We start from the raw sequence: 12,265 nt of genomic DNA, 5'->3' as shown, positions 1-12,265 counted from the left end.
ATCCTCTGGCAATGCCCTGTTTGGGGTGACTATGTTAACTGAAAATGGGAGTGATTAAATGAAATCAGGCTGATAAATCTCTTAAGCATTGCTGACTTATTTGTAATATCACCAAAGATGAGTAGCATTACTGGTGCCTTCAGTGTAAAAGCTATGACATTCAGAGGGAAGCAACCGGAAGCCTGCCATTCCAAAGCTGTGGGTACACATTCAAATATAATCAATGCAAATTTTACAAGCATAAATTTTCATGAAGATAAAAATTAATTCTTCTTTTGGCTACCCAAAAGAAGGTCTATGAGAGAGCATAGGAATAAACTGTAGTAAATTGGTGACTATGTATCAACCGTGACTTTAAGATAGGAAGTGAAAGTAAAAACCTCTCTCTTCTTGGCAGAACAGAAGGAGGAATGGTTTTCAGTGGGAAGACCCCTGACCAAAGGTGGCCCAATTCCAGTAGCTACTGCTAAGCATAGGCTAACAGCTCAGTCCAGTTCTGCAGTAACTCAAAGAGAAAAAGTGGATTCTGATGATAACATCCCCAAGTGATTTAATGTTCTATAGTTAAAATTATGGTATGTGTTGTCTATAAAGTCTTCCTGGAAGGCAGTGTGGTGTGTAAGTAAGTAAGTTGTGAAATCCCACAGTTTCATATTATTGCTTTCAGGACATTTTAAAATGCCTTGAGGCAGTGACCCAGGTGAAAAGCACAAGAGCAAATCTCATTTGAGCTGACGTAGGAGAATGAATACATTGCCACTGAAAGAGTAAATAAAGGACTTCTGACACAGATAGACAAAGGGATTCATAGCAAGGATGAACTATGTATGTCAAAGAAATTCTAGAACTGACAAGAAGATAAGCATCTAAACAGGGAAAAGCTGCAGCTCCTCAAGAAACTGTTACCTCCATTTCTGGGGGTAAACACCATAAACTACAGATTCAATTGCAGGCATTTGCCCTTCTTTAACACCAAGTTTTGAAGACTGGTATCAAGCCACGGGAACCTTGACCTGAAATGAGGACACAGAAGCCTCTCAAAAACAACTATGCTATTCCTGGTAGGCTTTGCAATGGCAATAAAAACAAGTTGAAGTCAACTAGTAGATCAGAATAATTTAACATGGTTACTCTAGTTTATATTCAATAATAGGAAATGATCAACTAAATTAGTGTAGCCTCTGTAATCAAGACTGTTTTTAAACCTAAAAGGAAAAAAAAAAAAAAAAAATTACCAGGTTTTGCTGGGTCTGTTTGCAAAGACATTTTTTATTAACAGAGCTAAAAATGCTGCAGTGGTGAATTACCACTGTCTGCACTCGGGTGAGTGAGTTATCATTGCTACTCTCAAAAATAAATAGATGAACAAACCCAACAACAACAGAAAAGATACCTCTCTGGCAAGCATCCCCATGGAATAGTTTTTAGGCCCTCTAGTAATTACTGTGGAGAGCAAAGAGCAGTTACTGCAGTTTTCTTAAAGTTCTCTAAAAGCCTTATTGACCAGAGCTAATATCTGCGCCTAGCTTTAATAAGGATCTTAGGCATTAGACAACTGTCAAGCTCAAATTCTTCACTGTATCTAATCCTCTAGTTTCTTTCTTGACAATAGTAAATAAAAGCTCCAACAAGATGTCGCATGGACAAATTGATTCTACAAAACACAAGGAGTGTTCAGTTACAAAGACAGTGAAATACTTAAGTGTTCATTTAACTGTAAATAATTAAGTCTACTGATTTCAGCAAGACCTTTGGCATAACTGTATCCTGAACAAGCACACCATCCCTATTTCTGACCCAGGAAAAGCGCCAATGCACATATTCAACATTACACGTAAGCAAAAAGCCCCCTAGCCTGAGCTTAAGCAAAAGACTTTTATAGCACTGAATATCCATGGGAACAGATGCTTTGTAGCTACCAAGAAGTCATAAAAATACGACACATACAAGACATCATACACAGTTACCAACTCAATGAGCTGTTCTCATTTGCAAATATTCCAAAAGGAAAATGGATACATCTGGCTTACCTCAGGCTGTTCTCTCCTTGCTTACATTCAGGCAGAAACCAAATTAAGGCAGCACTACAGCTGTTCATTAGAACCTCACAACTCTTCTACCACGTCAGGTTTCCCTGTAAGTCATCAACTCCTGTGAACTAGCTGCATAAATAAAAAGGTCTCTACAGCTGACCTCAATTTGAGGATAAATCTGAACTGTAGGTGTGTAATGGAAACCTTTGGAGCAACACAAGGATTGTGTTAGAACCTCTTTAAGATATGGCTCTTGCAAAAAGCTTGAAGGCACCTCAAGACATCGTGTGGTTGTCCTAAGGCAAAATTGGCTTTATTCACACCCTTCTCCAGTAGTGTATGTTCAACCTGTTCTTAAAGACTTCCAGTTCCTTATCTACTCTAGGCAGTATGATGCTGTGTTTCATTAGCCCTCTTCTTTGAATATCTTAGATATCTCAAGTGGTTCTCCCATGCTTTAGTAGGTTATTTAAATAGAAATAAAATCCTGCTGAATAAAAGCCTATTTAAAACCTTCAGTAGATATGGAGAATTCTTTCCTTCCTTCTTTACATTCTAGGTACAGATGAAAACTTTATTACATCTTCCTATTATCTTAACTTTTCCAGGCTAAAGAGATCAAATTCTTTTCAATTTTCTTCTTAGAGTGTGTTTTCTAGGTCTCTTTCTATTATCTTGGGAATCCTGGGAACCCCATATTTCAGCTATTTAGTTATACTCCAGTGGCCAAAATAGCAGTTTCTCTGAATGTAATCACAGAGCACTTCGAAAGAACTATTTATATAATGACATGCAAACTACAAATATAGCTAACTACTGTAGAGCTAATACGCCACGTGTTGGATTTATGATTTAAACAACCTTTTGGAACCTTCTGAATGTAGTGTGAAAAATCTGTTGTTTGTTCCACTGAGCTTAGTGTCTCAGTGAGAGGAAACCAACAAAGGCAGAAAGCTTTGGCTAAATAAGAATGATAATATGAAAACACCCAACGTTTTAATGAAAGAAACTGAATATCCACACATTTGCACTTCTGTACAATTTTGTGATATATATATATAATTTTAAGCTGTTTACAAATAACATATAATGCTTCAAATATTACATAATGTTGATATTATATTTCTAGCAGAAATAAATATATTGCACTTAAAAAGAAACTTTTCATTAGATGTTGCTTCATAGTTTATGTTCATAACTTCTTTTTCCATAAAAAGATTTCCCCCTACCCCACCCCGTACACACAAACACACACTTCAGTACATGGTGAATGTGCTCACGCAATGCATTATAAACAACAGTCAACACAGCAAACAGCAGAACTGCGGTACATTCTGTTAAAGAGATTACATCCAGTTTTTACCTTCCTTATTCTTAAACCAAATCTTTCTTTGTGTTTCCGAAGGTACAATTGAAAAAGAAAAAGAACAACAACAACAACAAAAAAAAGCTGTTTAAATGTGCTAAAGGTAAAATACAGCAAACTGTATTTTTTGTCCTTAAAGTATTATAAAAAGTTAATTCAAAGTTTACTTAAATCACTGCTTAGTTTCTTTTAGAGGGAAAAAATAAAGGAAAATAAGTTGTTGTTTCATAAAGTAAAGACTATACTTGGAGACAGTGTATCGCAGAGTAATACTTAAATCCTCTGGCCAGCAAGTAAATAGTACAGAAACCACATCTTCTGCAGCAGAACACACTCTGTAAGGAATGGTGAGAAAAACATCTCAGCAAAATGAAACGTAATCTTGCAGTGAGTGGACATCACCTCTCTGCATAAGCTCTGAGACCAACATTTTTGTCCAGATAAGGAGCTCAAAGTATTAACACTGACCTCGCTGTCTCTCTTCCTCTTGTCCAGGAAGGAATGACCACAGCTTCGTTACCTTCCAGTTTTGGAAAGCTCCCCGTGTATTTGCAATCATTGTCAATGATATTCCTGATTCTTTATAACGCACACAGAGTGCATACAAAGGATGTGGCACATAGTCAAGTTGACAGCCCAGACTTTTTTCAATTTAAAAGAGGTTCATTTTCAAATACCAGTTAGTGTTTGTTGGATGTTGGAAGCTGCACCATCTTCATACGTGCACATGTTCGTACAGTGTCACAACCTTCCTGGATAGGTTGTGGATGATACACACTGCATGTGTGTATCCTTTATGCAAGAATAAACCCTTCTGGGGGAAAATTTTCCATTGCATTTTTTAGGCTCCACTACAAGGACATTAGTTATAGCCCACTATAAGGACATTAGTTATCATACAGCCCACTATAGTTGAACTCACAAAGAAGCATTTCCATTAAAAACTGCACCTTTATCCACTTAGTGTATGCCTGTTTGCCTGTTTCTGTCTGGAGAGTACCCTGAAACCTACGAGACTGAATTTTTATCTTTAAGAGTTCCTCGGGCCATGTAAACCAACACCATGAAGCCGACAGCCAAATGTGAAATGTTTTTGATTCTAGCTTGTCTCAGGGCTCCAAAACTAGAAGAAAAAAATATATATACAAATGTATTTATGTCAGTTTTGTTAGGCCTGAGATGCTTTTGTTGGATAAAAGACCTAAGGCTGTTAACTGTCTAAGGATAAAAGGGTAATCCTGAAAACACCCGAAAGTACTTTTAACACCTTGGAAGATAATCTTATCATTCTTTTTGAAAAGCATATTCAGGCATGTTCTCTCCACCCTTCTTCAATAAAACAACAATAATAAAAAACCCCACTAAGCAGCATGGGTTTGCTCAGCCAATATAGCTCATAAAGGTGAAGAGCACTTCTCATGGGATATAAAATGTGCATTATATTGGAAAATAAACTCTACGTTACATTTGGCATTCCTAGAACATCTACCAGCAAACAGATGTTCTGTCCCGAAAGTGATAGAATTGTGACAGCAGCACAGCAACTCCTTAAATAAATTACTGAGTTGCTTGCAAAGTAGTGCAATTTTAAGCAAAACAATTTTGTCCTTTAACCAATTAATCACACATTTACATTAAGTTCTTCCAGTTACGCAGTCAATGCCAAAGCTGATTAATAGCTGTTTTTTAGTTTGCTTTGCAAAGATCCTATAATGCTGCTGTCATAACCACCATCCATGCAGATAGACTTTATTTTTAGGAAAGAATGCAAATTTGAATGAAATCCTGTCTCGCTTACAGTCAAGAAATTTACCACTGTCTTAAGAGCAGCAGTAATTTCATCTTGGAATCACTCTCTTGTTGCCCATAGAAGGGTGAGAAGAAGCTGAGTGGAGAGAGCCTTGACCTGACTGGAAATATCAGGCTGTGGATTTGACTGATAGTTCTGCAGAAACCTTACTTGATCATATTTAATGTAAACCTCATCACAGAAAATTTGTAGTCACAAAGGAAGGACAGGTCAATGTATGGGTAGTCTTTACATAACCTGAACAGCTTGTCTAAACTAACCCACCTGTTACAAACTTATTTCTGAAGCCATGTAAAAGCTGCCTTCCTACTTGACCACTTTGTAGCGTAAGTATCAGGACTAAAGCTACTGGCTTGATTTCTGGACCTAGACATATTCACTGTAAGTTAATGGAGTCGCAGAAGGAAATAGATATGAAAAACAGATCTTTCCCACAGACTGTGGTGAACCTTCATACAGCTGCACATATTTACGGTTGGACTAGATGATCTTGTAAGTCATTTCCAAACTTGTGATTCTATGATTCCACATTATTTTACAGAAGTCAAGCAGTTGAAGGAGAGACATTAAAGTTTCCTTCCAAATCTACCCTGAAATTCTCATGTATGTAGAATTGGGTATGTATTTAAAGAGGTATTTTCTTGCAGCTCTTTTCTAGTATAATCTAGATTTTTCTAGTATCATATAACTTCATGAAAAATAGTATTTTTATGTTAGAACAGGTCATGAACATGCACAACCCTACAGTATGCACTTTCCAGGTGAATCTATAAACTAGAGCAAATTTTAATGTTTAGATATATCAAGACAATTTAGTCAGTGTCTGATTCTACATCATTTAAAAACTACAGAGTTTGACTCGTTACATGTTTTTACAGAACTGCTTGTATTAATGCTAAACTCAGAGACTACAAATAGAAGTTGGTTTCATTCACGTGCAAGCTGCGGATTTTCCCAGGTCATTTTTTATTAGCATTGCCAACAATGAGTAAAGGGAAATTAGGATGATACTGCAAATGACTAAGGCCATAAGGTAATGGCTAATTTGAAATATCTTAAATTCAGCTACTGGAAAATACACAGATGGTTCTTATCTTTGAATGTATGCATTGGCCCTATAACAGAAGCTGGGAAAACTCTTGGATGTTGTCAGCGCTGTCTGTGATTGAGCTGGTATGATGAAGCACTGGGACAACAACAAAAGCTGGTGACTTGCCCTGCACTTCACTCAGTGCATTGCACTGTACTTTTCATTTTATGTCACCAACACCCACTGGTCAAGAGTAGAGAAGTATAGTGCCAAAAATGTATGGTTTTTCATCTGTTCCAGCTCTACGCAAATCTTTTAATATATAAGATTGGACTGCAGGTTCTTTTTTTTACAAATAGAAGTTTTACCATCTATAACTTGGATGCAACAACACACAGCAAATCTGTGTTGACTTCTTCTTTACAGTGAAATCGTAGTTCCCACCAGGCAGTAAACTGGCATCACACCAGTTCTCTTTTCAACAGTGCAAAGGATTCATGCTAGCTCACTGCAGAGGTCATTCTTCCCTATGAATCCACAGATCCTTTGTTGCATCAGACACAATATACTAGAAAAAGTGAACAGTATTTTCAATGAGAACACTTCTTACTAACTAAAATAAGGCAGATATGAATAATAATAATAAAATTATAGGCAAATCTCATCAATATTTCCCCAAGCAAACTGGGACTTGAAAAACTCAACAGTACAGCTCTTGTGTCCTGGTCAAACAGCTTGTCTAGTAACACCTGTGACCATACCCAAGAAAACAGAGTAAGTAGAAAGATACTCCAAGATACTGCTATTTTTATGTGAATCTATTGATTATAGTTTTATCTAGAGTCTAGATATAGACTGATCTAACCTGAAATTCTGTTAAATAATGGCACCCATTTGCGGCCGGACACAGATGGCAAGCACAGCAGCAAACAGTAGCTTTGGCTTAAAATTTTAGTGTCTTCAGTTTCTAAGTTTAAAAGCAATGGATTTTAAACTCAATGTTTTCCTTCATCATATCTTAATGGACTTCTAAATTGCTCCTCCTAGGATATGAGACAAGCAGAACAGAATACATCATTACTGCTACCATCCTGTAACACAGTTCTTGGAACTGTTAAGTGTTTTGTGAAAGAAACAAAGAAAGATAAAAGGAAGAAATAAATACTTGCTAATGATTTTTCTCTATGAGATTATAGTAGCAATTATGAAATACTGCTCTTGGTGAGTATAAGCCAGACTTTTAAAATGGACAGTGGCCTTCTCCACTTTGTCCCATCCCCAGCAACCTCATGCTGAGATAGCCTAAAACATGCTCAAAGTTACAGTGATACATTTCTCTGTTTAGATGCTCATTAATCACAAGAAGAGGTGAGAATGAATAAGAGAATTGCCTTTTTCAGAATCCTTCTAGCATACAGAAAAAGACTCATACACAATTCATTTGTACACTGCTGCATGAACATAGTCTCTTTCCACTAGGCATAATGAACCTTTGGAACAACCTGCACATGACCAGAAATCCTGGGAACTCTGGGATTTGTTTTGACTGTGTTACACATAGGTCTGTGAGCAGCTCCAAGCTGCATGCTTTCTTCTTGTGATCCCTCAATGGAGGAATCATTCTCCACAACGTATTTTCTTAGCTGGTTAGAGTTCAGCAGTCTCCCACCACAGGCCTTTTTAGAAGGTCCCTTGTATTCTTTTCATACCAAGCTTGCACATGTAAAATCTTATGTTTCTGTCATCTTACATCAGTCATACAAATGGTGTCATCACTGCAGAGGAGTGACGCAGTCCCTGGATGGCTGCATAAGGACCCTGCTGAAAATAATGGTGGTACCTTGGCATGTGGAAGGAAGGGAAAGTGGGGCCAGTACCTTGCATGGAGCTGGCTATTGCAGAGGGCGTAAGAGGCATTCCCAAGCGGCTGTATGGAGGCAAGGATCCTTGGATTGGATGGGGAATAGGTGTAGCAATGGATGCAGTGCTGGTACCCAGGGCACTCAAGGACTGGGGATGCTGAAATCCAGGAAAACTCGTTGAAGAGGATACCCAGGAACTGAGGGACAGGTTATCAGATGTTGTAAAAGCTGATCCTGCAAGTGAAGAGAAAGAATGTCTGACACTTGCACTGTAACATACAAAACAGGTAGAACAGCAAAAAGAGGAAAATGATTTTTCACAGTAAAGCTGAATTTAATTATGAGTTGCCATTGGAAATACTTCCCAAATACTTCTATCTCTTCATCGCATCTTTCTTTATATAATTACTTGCCATTTGGTCTCCTTTAACCCTGAATCTTAGATAAACTTAACTTACAGGAAGCTGGTTGCAGTTGGCTTGAACAGTAAAACCATTTTTATACATTGGACATCTTTTGTATGAGACACCTTGCAGTGCTGGTGTGAACAAACGCTGACACACCTACTCTGACGTGGAATCACTCTGCATCAGATCCCTGTGGTGAAAACATGCTTGTAGCTTTTTACAACAGGCATTCAGTAGAACTGATTGAATTTTTCTAAAATTTCAGCCTGGCAAAAGCATAAGAAAATATCCCTTGCATTACAAGATTTCAGGTTTTGTTTCATTAGTTTTAATGGCTCTGTTTTTATTCCTTTAACACCAGGAAAGCACGGCAACACTGCATCTTTTCACTCAAATTTACATTGTCCAAAGAACCCTAAAATGTCAAAACATTCTCCTTATTTTTCCAGCTGCGTATAGTGCCCCAAGGAACAGCAGCGGTCCTGAATTATATTGAGACGCTGTTTTCTAAGGGAAGTACATAAGAATATGATCAATTTATTCCCAATATCTACTTTTGATCCAGCGAATGTGGTTTCTTTGATATTTTTTTCCGTCTGAAAAGTTCCAAATTTTCCTCCTCGTAAACTTTTTCTCCAAAGGTGGCAGAATCTTATTTTTTTTGACAGTATTTTTTTTTCTTGGGGGGCTGGGTGGTAAGGGAGGAGAATCAATGGATAATTTGTTTTGATAATTATACACAGCCATTTTCAAATAATCTGATGAAGATATTGCCCCTCACTTCTGCAGTTCTTCTGAGCATCTGGTTATCATCAGATGTCTGGCTTCTAGAGATGGGGGGATAAAACAAAATCCTATAAATACACTCTTAATTTTATTCCTATTCAAACAAAAGTTCAGCTTATGTCCCTTCTGTATTTTATTTCTTGTCCAACTGCATCCATTGAGAAAACGGTTCTTACCTTAAAAATAAGTGGACTGGCAATTTTTATAATAATTATTATTTATTTTTGCCAAGACATAATTTCAAGCCAGTAATGCAAAAGGTCCAGAGAAGAATTTTTGCAGTTGTTATTACAGGTATTATTTTCATAAATCTGGTTTTTAGAAGACAGGTTCATCCAAATAGTAAAACGCAAGAATATGAAGACATCCATTTTTAAGATGTCTGTCCTGCAATCATGGCCATATACTCAAAACCATAGCAAAGAACAATAGAAAGAAAAGACGTAATACTATTATGGAAAGAACTCAAGAAGATAAATCTCTTCAGAGATAGATTCTCAACTCAGAAGGAGTGCTGCTTTTGATTAATTCCTTCTCTGCCTAATGGAACAAGTGAAACGGCGCAGTTACAGGAAGCAGAAATTGTGTCAATTCAGCAGTAGGAATGGACTTGAACCAGATCCTGAACCCACCACAGAACCAAATCGTAGCTGCTGGGAAATGAGGATCCAGAGCCAAACTGTACAGATAACAACACACTCGCAGGCCAGAGCAAAACCCTTTACAAATCAAGGAGTATCCAAGCTTTATTGCACTATAGGGAAAGCTAGCTGCAAATCTGGATTTCAGCAGAAGTTGTACATTTGGCTCTGGTTCAGGTGGCTACCATCAACTCTGAGTGTGAACGCGGGAGTGCAGGCACTCAGACACTGCTCACTGAAGTGTTTTAATTTGATTTATTTCATATCTGTTAATTCCTTTGGAAGCAGACTTCTTGTGATAAATATGCTACTGAAGGCTAGCCTTTCCTGTCTTTAGGCAGCTGAAATGGACTGAGATGAGAAAGCTCTGAATGAGTGTCAAAGTTATTAGAAATATATGGCAGTGATAAACTTTCTTCTTTCTACACGAAATGAAGTATATGATTACTACTCCTGACAAACATCCAGAAACGTCCTTTCCTCCTCCAACTACAATGGTCCCCAATTGCAGTTTAGTATTCCAAAAAGTCTAACATACCACATCCTCAGTCACCAAAGAAATGTTTTACAGTGCCTCTACAATGAGCTTCTTACACATACCACCCAGCAGCACGCATGTATTTAGCTGTCAGTTCTCACATATCTGGAAGGACACACCTCCATTTTGTGTGCCAGGTAGTTTTAAACTGCATCAGAAGAGACAAAAATGTCTGAGGAGTTTCAATGAAATAACTATTTCTCTATATATCTTGGAGGACTTTTTACTTTTTAAGGATACCAGACCTAAACAAAGAGTGAAGGCAGCACAAGTTAATTGTTAGTTAATTTGTAGAATTGTTCTGGTTGCCCCAGAAGAGTTGGTTCCTAGCATATGGCTCCCAATTAGTTGAATGTTGGTTGCTACAACTCATCGTCTTCCTCACATATACGTCCTGTTGCAAGCAAATGCAGAAGTGTGCCCTGCATATATTTTTCACGCTAATACTCACCTTTCCCACTCTGTCAGTGTCAAAGAAACATTGATCTTGGAGGGAAGGTGCCTTCCTCAGCACTTTCATCAAGTGAAAAACGTATGCTGTTCTCAACATTAACTGCCCTAGGATCTAAGGAAATGTAACACAAAGAATTCCCCTAGAAGAATTTGCAAGGATGGCATTGTACCACCTAAGGAGTTACTGTAGAAACTCCATAATCTATGGAACTACTCTCAGAATAGATGCGTGTGAACACACCCAACTAATCACATTTTGTTGAAGAGTGAGTTGTAGTTAAAAATAAGTGTGTTTTCCCTGCACAAGTCTAAATAGTTTATGCCCAGAAATAATGTTCTTATCTTAGCAGTGCTGTATGAAGTTAGAGGACAAGACAAGGGCACTGCCAGTCAGAAGGCAAATAGAACTGCTTTACCTCAAGTGGCTGTTGCATATCAGACAGGTCAAAAAGTCAACATGCAAAGCACATTGTAGCCCAAGTTTATGCTAGTCAGCAATCTCACAGTATGGATCTATTTCCAGTGGCAAATTATGGAAGATGCAATTTGTCCAGCAAGTAACCCCACAAAGAGCAACTTTGTGTTACTACTGCTTTCGTGACTGCTAAAGCTGTCTTCTTAGTGAGCCACCCACTCCAATGCCATAGGCACATCAAATATCCAATAGAGCAATAGGTGAATAAGTATTCTTCTTTGTGGATTTATAGCAGAGACAGATACCAGAGTAATGCTTCAGAGTACCACAGTACCGGCTGTGATACTCCTTTTCTTAAGCACAGTTTACCTCCTGAGCAGATTTTCCTACCTCTGCTTTGCGTAGCCTGGCTGTCATCTCCCAGATCATCTTCTCCTCCATAGGTTCGAATCGGGGATCGGGCATAGGAATGCTTTTGGATAAGGCTCTCCACACTTTCTCTGTGAAAGGAAACAACATACTATATCAATTACATTCTAAACAGCTTCTTACCTGTTTCACAGGATAACCCGAGTTGCCAGCCTTTGTTTGGCAGCAGAAGTTTAACCCTTGGAATATGAAAATAATTAATTAGGTTAAAAATAGTGAACGTGCTGCCTTTTTCCTGCCTAAATCACACCTTTTTCACACAAAATGTCCAAAATAATTTACCAAAAAGGTTACCTCACAGCATGTTGCTAGAAACACCATACTTGACCTGTGGTGTTTTAACATTGCTGATCACATCTTACTGCATGGTACTGCTTCTTCAGCAGCCAAACTGGAGAAAACTTCTTGCTACAATGCATGAGGAAGGTCTCAGACAGCAAATACAAGACTGAAACTCTTTACCAATTTGAAAATGCAAGCAATAGAACCTGTGCT

General features: G+C 38.0%; 1 protein-coding gene across 2 annotated transcripts in view; it reads right to left on the bottom strand.

Annotated features, from left to right (window-relative positions):
* Positions 1-3,012: 3,012 nt before the first annotated feature.
* Positions 3,013-12,265, bottom strand: part of TBX20 (T-box transcription factor 20) — a 35,609-nt gene continuing 26,356 nt past the window's right edge. Inside the window, exons 7-9 of one of the 2 annotated variants that reach the window (XM_015855074.2) lie at positions 11,732-11,841; positions 8,117-8,335; positions 3,013-6,807 (exon numbers count right to left, since the gene is read on the bottom strand). In XM_015855074.2, the coding sequence (XP_015710560.1) occupies positions 6,794-6,807; positions 8,117-8,335; positions 11,732-11,841 (343 nt within the window). In that variant the 3' untranslated portion in view covers positions 3,013-6,793. Of the gene's footprint in view, positions 8,336-11,731; positions 11,842-12,265 lie in introns of both variants that reach the window. The other variant, XM_015855072.2, reaches the window with a different exon arrangement.

The sequence above is a fragment of the Coturnix japonica genome, chromosome 2 (genome assembly GCF_001577835.2).
Source record: "Coturnix japonica isolate 7356 chromosome 2, Coturnix japonica 2.1, whole genome shotgun sequence".
NCBI lineage: Eukaryota > Metazoa > Chordata > Aves > Galliformes > Phasianidae > Coturnix > Coturnix japonica.
This window is presented reverse-complemented; position numbering and strand designations above follow the sequence as displayed.